This window comes from Hydra vulgaris, chromosome 08, assembly GCF_038396675.1.
Source record: "Hydra vulgaris chromosome 08, alternate assembly HydraT2T_AEP".
Lineage (NCBI taxonomy): Eukaryota > Metazoa > Cnidaria > Hydrozoa > Anthoathecata > Hydridae > Hydra > Hydra vulgaris.
This window is the reverse complement of record NC_088927.1, coordinates 15,014,400-15,037,356: the sequence shown is the minus strand read 5'-3', so window position 1 is coordinate 15,037,356 and position 22,957 is coordinate 15,014,400. Positions and strand designations below refer to the sequence as shown.

Genomic DNA, 22,957 nt, shown 5'->3' with positions numbered 1-22,957 from the left:
TAGTATATTTTAGTTATTTGAATTTTAAAGTATTTTAAACATTTAGTATATTTTAGTTATTTGAATTTTAAAGTATTTTAAACATTTAGTATATTTTAGTTATTTGAATTTTAAAGTATTTTAAACATTTAGTATATTTTAGTTATTTGAATTTTAAAGTATTTTAAACATTTAGTATATTTTAGTTATTTGAATTTTAAAGTATTTTAAACATTTAGTATATTTTAGTTATTTGAATTTTAAAGTATTTTAAACATTTAGTATATTTTAGTTATTTGAATTTTAAAGTATTTTAAACATTTAGTATATTTTAGTTATTTGAATTTTAATAGTTATAAAAAGTTTAAAATACTTTAAACAATTTTTTATTGATACTTACGGGTTTGTTGTGGTATTTTTCAACTTGATTTTTTTTGTAACACCTAGCAGCATTGTACTTCAATTTAACATCTTTATCATTTGAACTTCACAGATAGGAGTAGATAGTACCCATAATTTGTACACATAGTACCCAGATACAGTAGATATTACCCATAACTTGTTTTTGATTAAGTATAAATTTTTAATTCTTAAGTCATCTAATCTTTCCTTTTTATTTCTTTTGGATTTTTATATGGTATATTTTCTCGGCATGCTATATTGTAATGTTTAATAAAAAAATCATAAGCTTTATTGATATTCATATTTGCAAATATAAATTCCAAATCTAAGTTATTGAAATAATTTTTTTACTTTGTCATAATTTCCAGCTTTATTTTAAGAAACATTCCAATATTTTTGATTTTAATTACATTTAAGTTATAACTTAGAAGTTTATTTTATTAAAAAGTTCCATTTAATTACATGATGACCTTGGATTTCATTGCCTAACAGTGGTAATTGGTGGTAACGGTGGTAATTCGATGATATTTTTAATACAATTTTATCATCAACAATTAATAGATCTAAAATATTTGTCAATTCTTCATTATATTTTTGAAAAGTTGGTTATTTTATTATCTAGTACAAAAAGTTTTTTTCTAAACAACTAATAAAATTTTCTGCTTGTTTGTTTGTGTTTGATACTCTGTCATTAGATATTGAATTGTAATTAGAATCTCCAACTATTAAACTTAAAAACTGCTTTTGTTGAACTAGTTATGTGGTTGCATTTATTGATTTGATAATTTCGTTATTTATTTTCTCATTTTTATTAAGCGGGTTTGGAGGTCTGTAAATACAACAATGTTGTCTGTAAATGTCTGTAGGTCTGTAAATACAACCATACTATGTTGTTTCGACCAACTTTAATATTTATCTATATTTGCTCAAGTGCATTGTCTCCTTCATTAATGCTAATCTCATTCATTGTTAAAGTATCTTTAGTATAAATACATACTATTATTATTGTCCTTAAAAAAAAAGAAATAACTAAAATAAAAAGCAAATTAGTTATTTGCTACTGTATTTGAAACTGAAAATTTTTTTTTTAATTTGAAATAAAAAAAGCAAAAGTAAAATAACAAATAATAATTTTTTTTTTGAGCATCCATATCACTCTATCAGTACCAACAGTTCTGGGTTTGTCTCTGACATCATTTGCTTTTTATGCCAGTATAGTCTCTCTTCAAATTATTAGATGCACTTTAGTTATTTAATAATTACTTGTTTTGCATGAGTTTCTATGCAATATTTTTATGTTTAAGCATACATTTAAATCGAGTAGAAAGATGCGTTAGTGGTGTAGTGGTAGAGTGCTTGCTTCATAGTCAAGGAGTTCCAATTTTGATCCCCACCTCTTCTGTGCTCAATCCCCACCACATACTGTGCTCAACTTGTTTCTTTGCGCAGCAACCTCGTTTGTCAAGGTTTGTGTTTTGGAGTGAAAGAGTTGAGAGAGGGTTGTAACTACAATAAAGTAGCCTCCTTAACTGTAGCGGCCTTTGTTGTCTTGGGAAGGTTAATATAATTAAAAAAAAAAGATGTAATGCCTTTTTATTCATGAGATATATACTTCAATTTCGTATTTATTTTTAATGTATGACATCACATTGTTAACCAGTTAGTTAAAAAACATAAACAAGTACGAAGCAATTTCAGTTGCATTTTCTCATGTTTCAGTTGCGGATGTGTTTTTGTTGCTTTGTGTTTATTTGCAGTTTTGTATTATGCAGTTATTTGTTTATTTTATATGCAGTGTTCAAAAAATCAATTAGAACATTTATATTATGGTTAAAAAAGACAATCATTCGTAAAAAAGCTGTAAAGTAAAAAGTAAAGTAAAAGTAAAATACTAAAATATTTTCAAATTGCGAGATATTGCCAAGAGAGTTTCTTAATCTAGCAGCTAATAAAAAAGAAAATTAAGTTAGAGGTAGTAAGCAGTCAGGGTTGAAATGTGACTGGGGCCGGGCCGGGTTTGATAAAATTTAGCTGGGGCTGGGACTGTGGCTGGATTTGTGACTTGGGCTGCATAAACATTTATACATACTAAAGTATACTTTTTATTTATTCTAAATTCATGTTATATTATGTATATATATATATATGCATATATAAACATCATTATGATCATCATAATCATTATTACCATCATCATCATTAAAATGATCATCATCATCATCATCAGGCTTTAGCCTTCCTCTTTTATGCTGTTTCTCTAGCATAAACAATCTAGAGCATTTTCCTTCTTTAACTAAAGCTCATTCATACAATATGTAAGGCACTCTCTTCAAGTTTTCTTACTTCTGCCACTAGCATTTTTTCCTGAAGCTGCTACCTCTCTAAATGCTGATACCTCAATCACTTTAATCTTCTCAAACAATTGCTCCATACAACATTTTTTTTCTAATCTGTCTAAGATTATGCTTTCTTTTCTTGTCTTGTCAGAGTCACGCCACACATCCATCTAATCATCATCTCTTTTGACAAATACTACACCATGTAAATATTAAAGTTTGTATAAGTAGATAAGGATATTGTATCTAAATAAATACTACTAAAGTCTAAATTCTAGATTTAGAATTTAGAATTTATTTAGAATTTAGAATTTAATAGAATTTATTTAGTTTTAATTTAGAATAATTAATATTTTAATTTAGAATTTATTAGAATGTATTTGAAATTCTACTCCACATTTTTCACAATCTTTAGAAGTTGCTTTACTAAATTGTAATCATTTTTTTCATTTTTTTTGCAAGAACATTGGTCTTAAGAACAAATGTCCTTTTATTATTGCAGCCAATGTAAAAAGGTCCTGTCTGATGTTTAGCTCTGTTATTTTCAGTTTACTAAATCTTGTATCTTATTTCAGATATTAGGTTATAAAGACTTTTAGAAAGTCTTCATTTTTAGAAAGTCTTCAAAGCACTTTTAGAAAGTCTTCAAAGTGTCATTAACTAAAGTAAGTCTAGCATTTAATCTCTAATTCATGGGTCTGATCTTTTTACTTCTCCCTAGAATAGGGCAGAGTTATTCAGAAAGAACTTTTCATTTTACTTGACTCTTGAATCTATTGGCATATTTTTCCTGTCATACCAGTTAAAAATATTAAGCCACTGTTATACATCCAAATCAATCTGGCTTTCAATCCTAATGTTATTAAAGCTCAATTAAACACTTCTACAGTTTGTGCTTCAGACAAAATTTCTATCATAGTCTTATAGAAGTATTCTCCAGAACTCAATTCAATTTTTGCTAAACTATTAAAAAGTTTTATATAGTTGGTTGAAATTTTAAAAAAATATGACTTCTCTAACTATCCTTCAATGAGTCTGTTCACTCTGTTATTAGTTTCTTTATATAAAGTTTTTGAGATTGTTAAATCAATTCTAACTGCAGTTTTAAAGTTATTCTTGAAGGCCTACACTCTTCTTCATTTCAAGTAACTTAAAGGGTACCACAAGGTTCTATTTTTGCTCTTGTATTGTTTCTTATCTACAATAACAATCTTCATGCAACTTAATTGGAAGTAACATTATAATACAATATATAAAGTATTATAAATTTTTTTCTAGTCCCGGCTATCAACCTCTGCTAAATCTTATAATTTTGCTGGGGTCGGAGCCAGGTTTGCAAAAAGTTTCATTTTTAAATTTGTCCTTTAACTATGAAGTGACCAGACCCTGGATACTTTCTAGTTAGAGGACAAATTAAGCCTTAAAAAAAAAAAACCAAAGAAAAAATGCAACAGTTTTTTACTCTACTTTTTAAAAGCAGAAATATGTTTAAAGAAAATTTCACCTTAAAATTAAAAGTTAAAGAATCGCTTGAAATTAACTAAGCCTCGACATACCAGGAAATAAAACATGCTCCTATACTTTTCAACTGTGACAATGGAGTTAATATTTCTATAAACAGTTGGAGAGTTCTGTTTAAAAAAATTATCCAAAAAAACGGATTTAAATAATATTTTATATACTTATATATTTATAAATTTATAAATATATAAAATTTTTATATTTATGTTGTTATGTAATCATTTATGGGTTCTTTTTAATGACTTCGTTGATGTTTTTATGTAATATTTGTAATGGTTTTTTTTGTATTATACTTTACATCTGTCGACGATCTGTGCAAAAACAGGTTAAAATATTACAAAGAAAAAATCGAGTTTGCACGCAGCTGTTGTTTTATGCTTTATATTTAATATATATATATATATATAAATATATATATATATATATATATATATATATATATATATATATGTATGTATATACACTCATAGTCAAATTTTTTATGTTCCTGTATATATATACACTCCTAGACGTATTTTTCATGTTCTGTAAGGTTGTTTTTTTTTTTACTTTTTTTCAACTTCTTTTATCATATTTCAGGCCTTGTTTTTGATATAAAGTGCTTAATGCATTAGCTTAATGCGATATTTGATGTCGTAAAATTATCTTTTTAAAGATGTTAAGTGTTTTAAATACCGCAATAAATAACCGCAAACTAGTTCAATTTAACAATAAACTCAAATAACTCAAACAATGTATAAACATTGTAAATGTAAAATTACAATGTTTGTTATGTTTTCAATTGTTATTCTAATATTAATTTTAGTTCAATATTATTTAGTAATATATATATATATATATATATTCTTGTGTGTTTATATATATATATATATATATATATATATATATATATATATATATATATGCATGTGTGTGTATATATATATATATATATATATATATATATATATATATATATATATATATATATATATATATATATGCATGTGTGTGTATATATATATATATATATATATATATATATATATATATATATATATATATATATATATATATATATATATATATATATATATTAGGGTGTCCCAAAAAAACCACTTTTTCACAAAACCAAAAGGTTTGAAACATATCCTGTTTACATACCTTAAAAAAAAGAAAAAAGAAAAACTTTAGGTCTCCAAACCTTCAGAAAGTGTTAGGTGAAGATATCCATTTTTTTTTCAAAATATTTTATATTTTAATAAATATAAAAAAACCAAAGAAGAAAACAGTTTATTTTGCTTCAAAATATTTACTTTTTTATTTTAAATAAATTTACATCTAATGAAAAATAAACTAAGGAGTTATGCTGTTCAAATCGCTTTTTTTCATCCTTCTATTCACTTTTTTTATATTCTCTTAGCAACCACCATGATGTTTTTTCTCTGACTTTCAATATGAGTGTCTACCAGAAAATCTTGCACAAGACAAATATTTCTTTCAGAGCAGTCATTTGTGCACTGAATATTTGAAACAAAGTCTTTAAAAAGCTTAAAGCTGGGATGGAGGTCGATAAATTTTCCATCAGAAATCCAAAACAATATATCTTGTATATTAAGATCAAGTATGAAAAAAGTATACTAGCTGTTTTTCCCAAGAAACTCAGGTAAATGAGTGTTCCTGTTAATGATTATACCCACTCTATTCTCTGGTTTCTTTATTTCAAACTAAGAAATATCCTCAGGATATGGATAATTAATAAGTTTCTGTGTCATTAAGGATTTCTCTTCATTAGTCACGCCTGGATCTGCTAGTGATATAATAACAACATCTTCAGCCAAGTACCACATATGTCTAAGAAGAGAATTTTTGAGACTTTTACCTAATTTTTCGTCTTCTTCCTCTATGAGTTTCTTACCGATCAAAACATTTTTATGACTATTTCTAATTTCTTCTTATTTGCTTTTGATGGCATGAAATCTTTTTCTGTAGGTTCCTGATTTTGACAAAACAATATTTTCCAAATCATGCCCTGCATACTTCAGAATCGAAGAAAAAATTGCTGTATGACCCCTCACACCAAGATGAAATCTTGCAGCAACTTCACTTGTAGCTTTTATTAATCCATCCCCTGATATTGAGAGGTGCAGCTCATCAGATCCTTTTTTTGTTGTTGTTGTTAATGGTACAGAGGACTTTTTATCTTCTTCACTAGATACATCAAAAAAAGAATTATTAGATGAATTTGACTCAAAATATACTGATTCTGTGTCAAAATTGGAAACAAAATCATTTTCAAATAAATTTCTATCTTCTATGAACATTTCAAGTTTTTTATCAAACTCATTTCTACGTTCAATTCTCTTTTGATAAATCATGTCAATATCCTCAGTTAAAGCCATTTTCCTAGTAGACTTTTGGTCAATTAAGAATTCAATGTCCTCTTTAATGGCATTAGGAGTTCGATTGCGGTCTCTTTTGATTTTCATTAAAATATTTTTGCAGCCTATGTCAAAAAGTTCATTTGAAGTTTTTTTATAGTTGGTTTTGAGAATCGAAAGAGTTTCTTTTGAAGAGAAGTTCAATCTAATATAGAAAAAAGTAAAAACAAACAACAAAAACATAATTAACATATTTATAACTTTAGAAGATGCTAAAATTTAAAAATATATAATTATTGTAAACAAAATAAGAAATTCTTACTTTTTGAGATCTATTTGCTTTCTCCATTTTTTGTTGAGCTTTTCAATCTTATCTCTAATTGTCCAACTTTTCATCAAGAAGTCTTTTTGAATTCCCGCTCTGGACCAGATATTTACTACTTCTTTGACAAGACAATCTTTAATACTTGTCTCACATTTTGCACCAGGTAGTTGACATATTAGTTGATACCCTCCTTTCTGCATTGAGCAACTAATATTTGATTTTGTTGACTTATATATTAGTTGCTTTGTAGAAATAATATGGCAATATTTTCTTAAAATGTCACCATTTGTTGGTAACTGGTATTTGGGAAGCTCTAAAATTGGTCTGTTCAAAAGATACAATGGTCTCCTTGGGTTTTCTACCACGTTTGTTTTTTTTTTTTCCCACATCATCAAATTTTCTTTTTTTACACCTTGTTCTTCTGCATCGTTTATAGTTTATTTCCATATTAATATTTATATATCTAAAAAATATAAACTTTGTTACTATATTGCAGACGTTGTTACGAGATTTCGCTGCGTAACGAAAACGCGTAACGCATTTCTAAGTAACTCAACTCAGCAAATATATTTTGTATCGTTAGAAGTTATATTATGTCACTAGTGTCTTTTCAAATATCACATTGTAATTAAAGTTATTTTATTAACGCGTTAAAAATCATACATTTTTTTTCTCTTAGATTTTATTTGTAACTTGTTTCTATAACAAGTTACAAATAAAATCTAAGTACCTATTTTTTTCAATTGTGAACTAAATTTTATTTTGAAAAAAATATTTTTTTCATAAAACGTAAAATAATATTTGCTTATTTTCTTATAATTTTACAGTTGGTTTTTGGTTATTTTATTAACTGTTAATAAATTTTTTCTTTATTTATTTTAATTTTTTTTTTTTTTAATTTATTTTGTGAACTCTTCTTAATAATGTTTTTAAACAATAAAGAGTTTTTTTTTTGTTATTTATCAGTTACCAATAACATATTCGTGATCATAACTTATTTTCATAAATTAAACAAACGTCATTAAAACTTTATGTTATTGAATTGACAATAAACAAAATATCTTATTAATAAAATATTTACATCAAAATAAATTGTGCATTTTTTAAACTATTATGAAAAAAAATAATTTTTATATTTAAAAGGAATTTAAATATTTAATTCCTTAACATAAAACTTACAACACTTTATTTTTTTTAACTAATTTTTAACAACAATAAAAAATATTATTAAACAAACTGTTCTTTAACAAAAAATCTATTAGTTTACAATTGCGGTTAAATGCTTTTACTTACGACTTTATTTCTTCTGATTAAACGAAGAAATAAAGTCGTAAGTAAAAGCATGGAGGATATGAGAGCGGCTGGTGTGTCAGTGGAGAACACTCATGACAGGGCTAGATTGAGGAATTTGATCCGCTGTGGCAACCCCTAAACGGGAAATTTTGAAAGAAGAAGAAGAAGAAGAAGAATTATTTTTTAAATTTATGTTGCTTAGCGTTTTCACTTGCGTTATATAAAAATATAAAAATGTCTGTTTTGAGCATATTTTTGATACACAGTTAGAACTGGTTCACCAGGAATTTAATGCATAAATGTTTTACATAAAAATGTTTTACATTTAAACAAATCACAAAGAAACACAGAGCTATGGAGAAGAATCATTTTTAACGATTAAATTTTTATTTTTTTATTTTTTTATTTTAGTTTTGCAAACTTTTGTTAATTATTCTTAAAACATAAAACTTTTTAAATACTTCTACGCAATATTTTAATCGTGCAAACTTAAAAAAATACTCAACTAAAACAATATGATTATATTTAATAATTTGAATCGTATCTGTTTATAATAAACATTCGTTAAAATTTGTTCATTAAAAATTAAGTTTCTTAACTTACAAACAAACTCAAAAGTATTTTCATTCTTCGTATAATTACAAACTCTTCTTTTTCGCTTGCGACCAATTTAATTAAGAGTTATAAAATATAAAAAAAGATGAATAAATATGAGGTAATTTTTGTTAAGAAAAAGTTTAATTTATTTATTGAACAATATTTATTTTTATTTATATACCAACTTGATAAAATATACTAACATGTTAAAATATTTTAACATGACTTGTGCCATTTATAAACCGTAGGGCAGCTGCCCTTACAGCACCATTGGTTTTGGATAAAATTTTATTTTTATGAAGATCACACAAATTACATTTGATTTTAATAACATAAAGTTATTAGTAAATAATAAACACTTTCATTAAACTAAAATGTGCCTTAGTATTAATTTGATGGAGTCTGCAATTTGCACGTGCATAATGAAACCTTTATTATATAAATATATTTAACATAATATTAGTGTCATCAGCAGATGTTATATTCTACCAGTGATTTCTTTAACGCTATAATATAACTTGATTTATAAAAAAAAAAAATTTATTGAATCTTACGCAGAAGAAATTTAACAAATTGTCTCCATTCAAAAATTGCGAGTAACAGGTAATTTTTTTTTCTTTTATGCCGGCCCCCCTCTCCCCATATATCTTATAGTTAAAGGTATCCATATACCTTTAAAGAGATCCTAAAGTGCCGAGACAAGTTGTGTTCATTTTAAAGAGAATGATAAAAAAAAAAGTTTGGGCAGAATTTTTTTAAGTAAAACAAAATAATAAATGTTTTGGAAAATGACATCATTTATTAGAGATATTTGCTGAATTTTTTAGTTGGAAAATATTTATATGTTTTACACTTAACAAATTTACGGACAGCTTTTTATTAATTAAAGCAATAATTAATGTTTTATGATAATAATTCAAGACAGATGGCGATTAAAATTGTCAATATGTTGCAGCCCGCGTTTAAAAACATATTGTATTTAATACTTCCCAATTTATGTCGTATTTGGCAAGTATTTTATGTTAACCTTTTAAAATTACAAATCAAAAAACTACTAAAATTGACAATAAAAGGTTAATTTCATTAAATGTAAATTTTAAAATTTCAATTTTAAAATTTACTCGATAATGCTACACTTTTTTGAAATCTTGACTAATAATTATTCAATTTTATTAATAAAATAAAAAAATTTATTTAAACATTAAGTCCAAAAAAAACTCATGTATAAAAATGTTTTTCAAGACGAAAAAAAGACCTTTTTAATTACTTAGCTAAATACTTATACACTTCTACGAGTTAAATTTTACAGTGTCAACACTGTCTTATTTTAAAACTTTTATAAATTTAAAATAAAATTTAAAATATTTTAAAAATTTTAAAATAATTTAAAAAAGTTTAAAGAAGTTTTTTTTAATCAAGGATTACTTAAGATTTTTTAACTTTGTCAAGTGATAACTTTTTATAATAACACAATATGGCTCTTATTTGTTCTTGATTATGTAGAGAATTTATTAAACCTTAAGAACAAACAAATTATATGTGTCTAAAATATGTGTGAAAATTTATGTACAAAACAAGATGAATTGTGAAGCATACTCCCAATTGAAAGCTGCTCCCAGCGGCTTGCGGTTGAAGTTTGAAAAAATCAAAAGCCACTGTTAGCGGCTTGCGGAAGTGTTAAATAATACAAAATAATTTTTTTTAACAGAATCTTAATAAGGATAATAATCATTTAATAACAATAAATATAACACAAAAAATAATTTATAGCAATAGCCGAGCTTAAAATATCTGAAATATTTCATATTTTTAATGTAAACTTTGCAAAATTTAGAAAATAAAATAACTTTAAAGAAAATAAAATAACTTTAAGAAATTCTACATTAATTTATGATGAAAAAAAAACTTTTATATAAAAATAAGTAAATATAAAAATTCTTTAGTAATCTATAATAATAATTTTAAAAAATTCTATAATTTGATTAAAAAAAAAGAATTTACAGATTTCTTATCGAAATTCTACAATGACATCATTTACTAAAACTCTTTAGAATTAAACGCGCTTGAATAAATTATAAATTTATTGGCTAACATGGAGACAACGAGCTTCAAGTAAATCAACAAAGTTTTATCAGAGGTTACAGAATATATATGTTCTTTGTAATATAGATTTCTATAGTTTTTTACTAAATTTTTATTAAAATCATCTGCAAAAAATTTGTAGTTAAGGATTGAGAAATTTTTTTCATGTTGCTAAATATTTAGATAAAAAGGTTAGCGTAAAATTACGTTGAATATAATCGTTATAAAAAAATAAGAAATATCATCGCACTAAAAAGTTACAACAATTATTTTTAACATAACTTCTTTCAAACTTTTGTAACAAATATTTTTACATATTGTCATTCAAAAGTTAATGTGGTTTTTTTTAAAAATTAATTACTTCTTTTTTCTTACCACTAATTTAAAAGTTAAAATATGATAAAAAGTAGCCTAACCAAAATCACTTAAGGCATGCATAAAAATAGCTAAAGGCATACGTAAATCACTTTACGTGTAACTCTTTAAAACAAGGCCTGATATTTATATAATTTTTTAAATTTTTATTTAATTTCTATTTTTATTTATACATATTTAAATTTATTATTTTATTATAAAAATATACTTTTATATATATTTTTATTATTTTTATTTATTTATAATATATTATATTTCATTTTTATTTTATCTATTTACAAAAAGATTTGTTACAGTAATATAACTATATTTACACCGTGCTGTAACCCTAACCCTAAGCCTGACCTTGATGCTGACCCTAACCAAACCCTCAGTCGATGTAGCAGCACTCCCTTGCAAATCAAGCTATTTGATAGTCAATGTATGTACTTTTCGCTCTCTATAAAGTTGCTTATGGGGACATTTTTTTTTACAAAAAAACAATGCTTATGGGGACAAAAAATTAATGGGTACACAAAGAAGTCCCTGATAATGCTAATGTCCCTGTAAGTATTCGTTTTTTTGTAAAATCTGTCCCCATAAATATATATATATATATATATATATATATATATATATATATATATATATATATATATATATATATATATATATATATATATATATATATATATATATATATATATATATATATATATGTTTAGTAAATTCATTCAAGCTCCTTTTTACAAAAGATATGTTGCTACTTTCAGTGACAGCATCATATACAGGTAATTATTTGCTAAATATTTTTTTATTTATTTATTATTTGTATAGAATCAAATTTTTTTTTTTTTTGTAACATGCAAAATTATATTTTCAATTAATTGTATTGTTATTTTAAAATATTTTTATGTTTAAAGCCTCTAAGTTGTTATTTACATAAGTTCATTGTTATAGGATTCGAATTGGCATTTTATAGTGGTGTTTATGGAACAAGCATTAGTATGATTCTTTTGATTTTAATTTAAACTTGTTACTTTTAATTTGTTGTCTTTTTCAAGTTCTTTTTTAATGTTTGTAGATGCAATAAAATTTCAATGTGTATTTTGCAAAAACTAAAATTAGTTTTTGCGAAACACTTATTTTAATGTGGTTTAAAACTAATTTTAGTGTGTGCACGCCATGGACACACACTAAAATTAGTTTTTGCACAGTGCACACATGCACTAAAAATAGTTTTTGTTGATTTTAGATATTTGTTTTTGAGTATTTTGGAGTATTTTTATTTATTAGTAAATGCTGGTTTATTTTTAGGAAATGTTGCTTCATTGATGGATGCATATATATTTATGTGAATTTTAAGTGGATCTGTATTTAATTATTGTTATATTTTTATTTATATGTTATGTCACTATATAGACAATACCAAGAATTTAAATGAATCACATAGACAAGTTGGTTTAATGGGAATTCTTGTAGGATGCGGAGAAATTTTGGGTAAGTTTTTTCTTTTTACTTTTGTATTAAATGCAAACATCAAATAAATATCAGTCCCTTCAAACAGTTATCAATTTAAAAAATAACTTTCTTAACTGTAGTTGCCCACTCACCATGGTAGTAGGGGAAAAAAAATTATAATAATAGGGACCTGTTGAATGTTATATATATATATATATATATGTATATATATATATATATATATATATATATATATATATATATATATATATATATATATATATATATACACATATATATATATATATATATATATATATATATATATATATATATATATATATATATATATATATATATATATATACGTATATAACTATCATTGCATGTTTACATCTCTGGCGTAACACTGAAATAACCTGCTGTGGGGGGCTTCACTACATACATTGACTGTTCATAACTAATAAACTAATAACAATTTGAAAAACTAATAACAATTTATTATTTATATATGCTATAAAAAAAATATATATATATAAAGCCTTCCTGGGAAGCGCTTATGGTTTCATGCCTCGTTCGTCCATGCCTAAAGTAACTTTTTTTAAACAACTTGATCAGGTTTTTATATAGTAAGCGTTTTAAGAATTTGCGGCAAAGTAAAGCTATAAGTAACTAGAGAATAATACAGCAATACTTGAAGAAAAAAACTGTTATACTGTACGAAATAGAAAATCTAAATAAAATAAGCTAAAAGAAATTTAATATTAAAAAAAAAAAATTTTTGTCAAAAAAATAATAAAATATTTTACTCTTTTTGTTTTCTTATTTTTAAGGCGTTTGTTATTTTTCAAAATTGATACAAGTCGAGGAAAAAAGGAGATAAGAATATAACGAAAAAAAATTATTATTTTTTGATATCCAATTTTTTCGCGACTGTCAGTATATTAAGGTAATACAAATATAATTTGCGCTAGAAACACGGACAATTTTTAAACTTGTTTAAAGGTTTTTGCTAAACTTTACTATTTTTATTGTTCAGGAAAGCAAGAAAAACTAATTGCTATTTATTTGTAAAAAAAAAATTTTTTTTACAAGTTTTTCATGTAAAAAAATAAAATGATGCTCCAAAATCTGGTGGGCTAGTGCATTGTTAATTTACTGAACTTTTTTAGCAAAATTATTAGGAGGAGGTAATTTTTAGCAAAATTATTAGGATTTTAAAACTATTTTTTAAGTTTTTAAATACATTTTTATAAACAGAGCAACCGTTATGTTCATTATCTCTAGTAATTCGTTTTAACATTGAAAATTGGGCAATATAATAGAAACAAACATGCATCAAATGCGGTAAATACATCTTTTAAAGAAACTATGTTGTTCTTTTATTTAACTTATTCTGTCATTACAAAATTTATTAATCAATTAATATTTTTTACAGATAAATAACAATTTATTTTCTTATTTTCCTATTATTTAAGTATTGAGAAAAAACGTCAAGTATAGCAAAAACATTTTTAAAAGCGAAAAGACGTAAAAGCAATTAAACGAATAAATATAATAAACGAATAAACGTAAGAAAAAAAATTAACAAAATTTCTCATAGCTCTAGTGTTCAAGCAAATTAGTTTCTTAATTATATGGACTGATGAAAATCATTAATAAATTGCATATCAAAACTTTCAATTGTTGCAAATTGTTATAAAAGATGTTTTTTTCAGCAGTGACTCTAAAAAAAAAATACAAAAGCTGTATAAAAATTTTATAAAAATATATTTATTTATTTTTTACTTTTTTTAATTATTAAATTTTCTAGTTTATTTAATTTAACTTGATATTTTCATTACAATTTTTTTGCCTTTTTTTAGGATCGTTTTTTTTTTCTTAGTACGAGTGTTGTCCCAGAACTACCTAGTCTAACAAAAAAACACAAAAATTTTGAAAAAATTTATTTTTATTTCTCAACATAGTCCCCTTTTAGCTCGATACACTTTTCCCAGCGATGTTCAATTGCTTCGATACCTTGTTTATAGTAAGAACCATCGAACTCTGTAAAATAGCCATCAACCCCAGACTCTACCCCTTCATTCATAAAAATTTTCTCCCACCAAGCCATTTTTTTTCAAGTTTGGAAATAGAAAATAATCTTAGGGGCTAAAACTGGTGAATAGGGTGCATTAGGAAGCAATTCAAACTTTAATTCATTAATTTTAGCCATGGCAATAACAGATATGTGAAGCGGTGTATTGTCTTGATGAAACAACACTTTCTTCTTCGCCAAGTGCAGGCGTTTTTCCTTGATTTCTTTATTCTAACGCTACAATAAGTTTGCATAATATGCTTTATTGATGGTTTTTCCTTTTTAAAGATAATCAATGAAAATTATCCGATGCGCATCCCAAAAAACTGACGCCATATCTTTTCCAGCCGATGAAGTTGTTTTTGCCTCCTTTGGAGCGGATTCTCCCCTTTTGGTCCATGGTTTCAACTGCTCTTTTGTTTCAGGGGTGAAATGATGAACCCATGTTTTATCCATAGTTATAAATCGACAAAAAAAACTCAGTCTTATTTTTGTGAAACATTGCCAAACAATTTATTGAAACATCCTCACAACATTGTTTTAGATCAATTGTGAGTAAACACTGCACCCATTGTGCACAGCTTTTTTATGTCCAAATTTTCAGTCAATATGCGATGTACAGCACTTTTTGATATGTCTGCCATATCATATAACTCACGCACTTTCAATCGACTATTGTCCAGTATGATTTTGTGGATTTTCCTAATCATTTCTGGCATGGTGACCTCATTTGGTCAACCACTGCGAGGTTCATCTTGACAGGTCATACAGCCTCTTTTAAACTCTGCATATTAGTTTAGCTTTTTGCGGCAAATTAATGAAAGTTCAGTTTGTTAGGCTAGGTAGTTCTGGGAACCTTGTATATTAGTTTAGCTTTTTGTGGCAAATTATTGAAAGTTCAGTTTGTCTGAAAAAATTACTTTAAATGTGGACAATCAAGGCGTGCGACCCGCAGAAGTGCAATGTGCTTCCCGGGAAGGCTTGATATATATATACACATACATATTTACAAATTTATGTTTTTTTATTTATTTTAGGTGGTTTATTGTTTAGTATTTTTAGTAAGCGTACAGAGAAATATGGTCGTAATCCAATCGTTCTGTTAGGGTTTATAATTCACATGATTGCTTTTTATCTTATATTTCTCAATGTTCCTGATGAAGCTACTCTTCAAGAAACATGGGGAGATTCATTTCTTAATTATAAGTGGGTGCATGTGAAAATTTTTGTTTTTAGTTTTTTATTTTGCATTGATAAAAGAGGAACTCAGATTATAGAATGCCTTTATAAAAATTAATTATTTAAACATGATTAACTACATTTTTTCAATGCCTATAATTTGATCTTACATCAGGTTTGATTTCTTCTCATTAGAATCGCAAATTATTAAGAAATTAAATATTCAAGTTGTTTCTTTGAAGAAAAACAAAAGAAAAAAAATGTATGAAGTCATTCTTTTTTTTTTAAATTCTGCTTAAGCACAATTTGGTTTAATTGTAAATAGTTTAAGTTTTTCTTATTAAGAAATGTCAAAATTTTTGTATAAATGTTTCTCATTATTATTTAAAAAAAGTACTTTTCAAGAGTAGAATAAACAGTTATCAAAACAAAATGAATTTATCGGTCAATCTTGTGAGAAAGTATTCTAAAAACAAATTGAAAGTTATTTTTTTAACTGAGTTTCTCTTAACTGAGTTTCTCTTAGCTCTATTTAAAATAGTTTATGTGGTTTCAATGAATTTACTTGTGTTAAGAGAGATCTGATCAAGTATACTACACATAATTAGCTTACATTAAACTTTGATTTAATTTTTTAGTTAATTATGAGTTATTATTTTTACACTTAGTGCATGGTTTATTTTCACTATATTCGTTTTTAAAAATAGTTTATTTGTGTATGGTTTGTGTGCATTTTTTCTTGGATTTGGTGACAGTTGTTTTAACACACAGGTATGTCATAATTTTTTTTTAGGTTGTTTTTTTTATTAATTTATTTTATCTTAGTGGCATATAAGCAGGCTTGTACAGCAATGGCGTTCGAGCCTGCAAGACCACGCAAATGATTTTTTTTGTTGACAATTTGACCACCACTGTTTAGATGTTTTGATGATTTAAATATTTCAGAAATGCGCTGAAAAAAGAAACGCTAAGCTAAACAGTTTAGCTTAGTGCTTTTAAGTCTTTTTTTTTAAGTCTGAAAACTATGAAAAAAAATAAAAAAACTGAAAACAAAAACAATTTCTCACTAAAAAGAAAATCTATAAGCTTTAAAATAAAACTCAAAAAACTTAAACTTGAGACGAAATTTACTTTTTGTTATGTTTTTAATTGCGGTTGAAATAAATTACTTTAAAACTTATCTTTTGAAACGTTTTATTAAAGTTACGTAAAATGCTTTTAAAAATTACTTCTATTGATTGTTTAATAAATGAACAAATTTTATTTAAATTGTTGTTTATTTTCAAAGTGAAACTAAATTTTTGAAATGAAAAAAATATGATATTTTTAAATTGTATAAAATTTTTTTTGAAAAAGTCGCAAAAAATAAAATTTGTTTTTAACAATAAAGTAATTTTTTTAAAATAGTAATTTTTAATCATTTCATGGAGTTTTAAAAAAATTTCATTAGTGGAAGTTGAGTTAGTAAGCGACCGGGGTTGATATTTTACTGGGGCCGGGGAAGAGTTTGATAAAACATAGCCGGAACTATGTTTTATCAAACTCTTCCCCGGCCCTAGTGATATTCCTTACTAGTGATATTCCTTATAAATATATTATTGTTATTTAAAATTCATGATATACTTTATATAAAGGTATATATATCATCTCATTGTCATCATCATCACCATCATCATCATCATCATCTCTACATCATCATCATACTCATCATCATCATCATCATCATCATCATTATCATAATATCATCATCATCATCATCATAATATCATCATCATCAAGCATACAGTTGATGATGATGATTAAGATGATTATGATGACGATGATGACAATGATCATCATCATCATCATCTTAATCATTGGCATCATTATCATCTTCTCTGATACACACTATAAATATAATTACTACTCTCATACTCTCTCCAAGATCATTGCTTCTTTTCCTATCTTTTAAAGACACCATATATCCATCTGATCTACTTTGTTCTTTCTTATTTGTCATTGTAAATATTTATGAATTATATTATATTTGTATATATTATTTTTGTGACTTTTTGTTATATTTTCTTAAACCTTCATAACAAATTTTAACTTGAACTAAATAAAAAAAAACAGCAACAACAACAACAACAACAACAAAAATCCACCCCTGGCTAGTAATCCCTGCAAATTGTGTTTAGCCGGGGCCTGGGCCAGGTTTGCAAAAACCTCTGTTTTTAGCCGGGGCCGGGGCTCCGGTCACTTACTAAGTCGAGTTTAAAAAAAAATTCATTAGTAAGTCAAGTTTAAAAAAATGCTGTTAAACAATTCTTTGTAAAAATAGGAACAAAAAAAATAAAGTAATTAAATCATTCCATTGCAACGGGAAGATTTTAGTTAAACTTATTCATAATTTAAAGTATTTAAAAAAAAAATCTTATTAAAGATTTTTAGAAAGACATGGAAAAATAATTTCAAATGTTTAATTTATCATAAAAACACATGCCTACTAAAAAAAAATTACATTTTTAATTTATACAAAATGCGTCTATTTTAAACGATCATTATAATTAATTTTTTATTATATTTAAAGCCTTCGCATAAAATAAAAACATTAAAAAATATCGATGATTAATTGTTGTTCGTAACATAATTATTTTTTTATTGTAATTTAAATTGATTAAACATTAAAACAGCCATGGTCAAATTGTAAAGAAAAAGCATTATTAGCATGGTCAGTTACGGAGTGCAATTGCAGGCCATTCCTGTCCAAGCCTGTAAAAGTAGTATATATACCTTTTTTTAAAATATATTGTGGCATCATATTTTTTTAGTTTAAAATGCCCTTAAAGTTTTATTTTTGTCTGATTTTTAGCATATCATAATACCTTTAACTAAGTCATTCATGAAAAAAGTCTTACAAAATTTACTGACAAATTAATTTTATGAGTTAAAAAATAAAATTTTTAGAAACATTTACTTACAAAAAAACTTTAACATTAAACATTAATTTTCAATTAGAAGTACTACAATTACAATAGCAGCCTTTTGAAACATTCAAAACTGTAGTTCATAGCATTATAATAAAAACTATTTGAAACATTATAAAAGAAGCATTTTGAACTATTTACTTCAGAGTCTTCACTTACATAACATTCACTTACAAATGAATTCTTTTAAAACATTTTCCATATTTTGTTTATATTTAATGAATTTGAAACTTTCTGAAATTTTTCCCAAGTTACTGGTCCATCACTGGCCCCATATTAACTGTTCCTAACTTAGGTTATTTTCTGCATTATGTTTTGTTACTCATAGAATTATTGCATGCACTATTTTGTGGTATAAATTTTTTTTTACATATTATTGACATAAGGGCTTTCAGAAGCACTAAAGTGATAGCTTTTAAATGAAGGCATAATTTTAAATCAAATATTAACATTTTGAAAAATTTAAACCTGGATTTAAAATATAACCTGAATTTATGAGTCTGCAATGGCAAAAAAAAAAAAAACCTTTATTTTATTTTAATCAGAAATTCTAAGTCCCAAAAAGCACTTCATTATTCCTTTCATTGGAGTGTTAGTAAATTCTTTAACTGCTTCAGTACTGCTTCAGTTGATAAATGACATGTTAGAGGTGGTTCAGTAATATCACTCCAGTCTATAAGTTCAGACAAACAGGTTGCTTCCATAATGATGGCAGGAGTCTTTCGAACCCTAAAAGATCTCCAAATTGAAGTGCCTCATTCTCTGCTCCTCTTATTTCAACTATTTTATCAACTACTTCTTTTCAATCATTTTCAATTTGACTACAGAGCATACTCTGCAAAATTGATTCAGGGTAAGCATACCCTGAATCAGTTTTGCAAATACATGTTTCGCATCCTAAAAGATCTCGAAATTGAAGTGCCTCATTCCCTGCTCCTCTTATTTCAACTATTTTATCAACTGCTTCTTTTTGCTTATCTTCAATTTGACTACAGAGCATACTTTGCAAAACTGATTCAGGGTGAGCATATCATGCTGATCGTTTGAAAGTGGGTAAAACAATGTCAATTACCTCCTGAGTTTGATTTTTTAGTAATTGCATATGTTTAAGTAAGTTTATTGGTCCTTCCACCCAGCATGAATTTACTTTAATGTTAAACCAGTTGGGAATATAGACACCTACTATGTACTCAACAATCATTTTCAACCTATTTAAAAGATCACCTGTTAACCCATATTTAGATACCCAGATTCTGCAAAACCTTAAAGCAGTAGTTAGCCATCTACTATGACAAACAGGACCGATTTCTAGTAATGCAAGTCTCTTAGGCAGAACTCCAGTTTTAATAGATGTCACAATTTGGTAAGCATAGCTCTGATCAGTGCTTAGATCTTTGATAATGTCAGGACTAAGGTAGATAAGTTGAGAGTTTTCACACACTTTTAAAAATTCTGGGTTAATTTTAAGGTTGGTAGCATCATTCAACATCTTACCCAGCGGTCCTGACCAATGATTGCTGGCTTTAGTAAAACAATCAAGAAACTTAATAAGACTTCTTAACCCTAGTTCCTTAGTGTGCAGATCACATAGAATCCATACAAGTTTTTTATTAAGTTTTTTTTCAACCTATTGTATTACTCCTCCTGCCCATCCAGTATTTAAATTAGTACTATTACAACCCATGGCTTCCTATGTCAAATGTAAATATCTTCCTTTAAGCCATTCAATTAAATGATCAGCAATTATCTCTGCAGGTTTTTTAAAGGAACAAAATGGAATAGATAATTTCCGCCAGGTTCACTGCACGCAGTATAATGTTCTTCTTTTATTAAACCTGGGAATTTTCTGCCTTCAACATCAAAGAAAATTTTGGTGTCATTTTTTCTACCATCAAAAAAAATACAACTCAAACCATTATTGTTAAGTTCATTTTGGAGTTTTAAGATCAACTCTTTTCCAATTTTTTCTTGAGCTCGTTTAACTTTGTTAAGGTCAATAATTAAGCAAGTGTTTCCTTTAGTGATAATTTTAGCACTTTTTAAGAACATTGAGCCATCTTTCTGTAAAATAAATTAATTTTATTTATATAAACTTTTATTATATAAATAAATATATACATAAACAATTTTTCGAAATAAAAAATTTATATATATATATATATATATATATATATATATATAATATATATGTGTATATATAGAACTCTTATATGTTGTCAGAAAGTTTTTTCCATATTTTGTTGACAAAAAGTAAAAATTAAAATGCAAGACCGGAATATTTTTTTTATTAATTGATAGACTGCCTGCCCCAACCAAACCCTCAGTCGATGTAGCAGCACTCCCTTGCGGGTCAGGCTAAAAGATAGTAGATGTAGCAGCACTCCATTGCGAGTCAGGCTATTTGTCAGTCGATATAGCAGCACTCCCTTGCAAGTCAGGCTATTTGTCAATCGATGTAGCAGCACTTTGTTGCGAGTCAGGCTATAAGATAGTTGATGTAGCAACACTCCGCGCATGATTTACAGTAAAAAAAATAAAAACATTTTATTAAAAAAATTAAAAACAAAAACATTTTATTAAAAAAAATAAAAATAAAAACATTGTTTATATTGTTAAAAATATTCAGAATGTTTTTAAAAACATTCTGGTCAATTAAATTTGTGTTTTTGTGGTTTTTTTAAAAAACAAATAATTTGTAATTAATTTAATGGTTTTAACTTTCTGACAACACGCAAATGTTGGACGAAAGTCAAAAGTAATTAAAAGTGACGTATGTGTTGGCGTAAGAATCATTTTTTTCCTTCCGCTCTTCCCAAATGCAACAAACTATAGATCTATATATATATATATATATATATATATATATATATATATATATATATATATATATATATATATATATATATATATAGATCTATAGTTTGTTGCATTTGGATAGATCTATAGTTTGTTGCATATATATATATATATATATATATATATATATATATATATATATATATATATATATATATAAATATATTGTGTTTAGGTGTATAGCTATAACAAATACATATATATAATGTTTTAATTAAATATGACTTGTAAATTGATTTTACAAATTATTTAAAATTTTATTAATTATAGATGATTTTCATTATTTATAGATGTACGCTATCTTGGGGACAGCTTATGCTAATGACAGTGCTTCAGCCTTTGCGCTTTTTAAATGTTTGCAGGTTTTGTTTCAATTTATTAGTCGTTTTTTTTTTCAAATTTTATTTTTTATATTTTGAGTATATTTTTTTGGTTTAACTGCTAAGTATTTTTTTTAGTCACTTTGTTCTGGCATTGCATTTGCTTATGGTTTAGTTCTAACTTTAAAATGGCAACTGCTTATTCTGGTAATTTAATTTAGTTTTTATTTTGAACTATGATAATAGGTATATATATATATATATATATATATATATATATATATATATATATATATATATATATATATATATATATTATATATATATATATATATATATATATATATATATACCTATTATTGTGTGTGTTACTTATAATTAAGTTTTTATTATTTTATAATTGTTATTATTATTTTTCTGATTACTGCTAGGTAATTACAGCATTTTTTGGCACAGTATCTTTTATCAAGGTGGAGCGTAAGCAAGAATTGTTAAAAGCTAGTCGTTATTCGAGCTTATCATAGCAGATTTTATAATAACTCGAAAACCAGTCAATTAATTTCACTATCTTGTAGGACTTTGTAGAAAATATTGTAATTAAATTATTTTATAATTATTTTGTATTATAAAATTATTTTTGAATTAAGTTTAATTTTGTTTTTATGGTTTTTGAATTTAATGATTAAAAAGTATTCAAAAGTATTCAACAAAATTTATGGGTTTTACCAATACCTAATAATTTACACTTTAATAAAAACTTTTTCAAAATTTTAATGAAGTTAGTGAATTAATGTGTTGTTTGTTTTTTGATTGGAAAAATATTGTTTTATTTTAAGCTTGTATTTAAAA

The 22,957-nt window shown here is 25.5% G+C and overlaps 1 protein-coding gene across 1 annotated transcript in view; it reads left to right on the top strand.

Moving 5' to 3' along the window:
* LOC101235504 (UNC93-like protein MFSD11) overlaps positions 1–22,797 on the top strand; it is a 69,908-nt gene extending 47,111 nt beyond the window's left edge. The window contains exons 9-16 of the mRNA XM_065803146.1: positions 11,975–12,040; positions 12,210–12,254; positions 12,672–12,749; positions 15,825–15,993; positions 16,674–16,737; positions 22,079–22,150; positions 22,247–22,315; positions 22,540–22,797. Coding sequence (XP_065659218.1) covers positions 11,975–12,040; positions 12,210–12,254; positions 12,672–12,749; positions 15,825–15,993; positions 16,674–16,737; positions 22,079–22,150; positions 22,247–22,315; positions 22,540–22,632 — 656 coding nt within the window. The 3' untranslated portion in view covers positions 22,633–22,797. The remainder of the gene's footprint in view (positions 1–11,974; positions 12,041–12,209; positions 12,255–12,671; positions 12,750–15,824; positions 15,994–16,673; positions 16,738–22,078; positions 22,151–22,246; positions 22,316–22,539) is intronic.
* Positions 22,798–22,957: the final 160 nt, after the last annotated feature.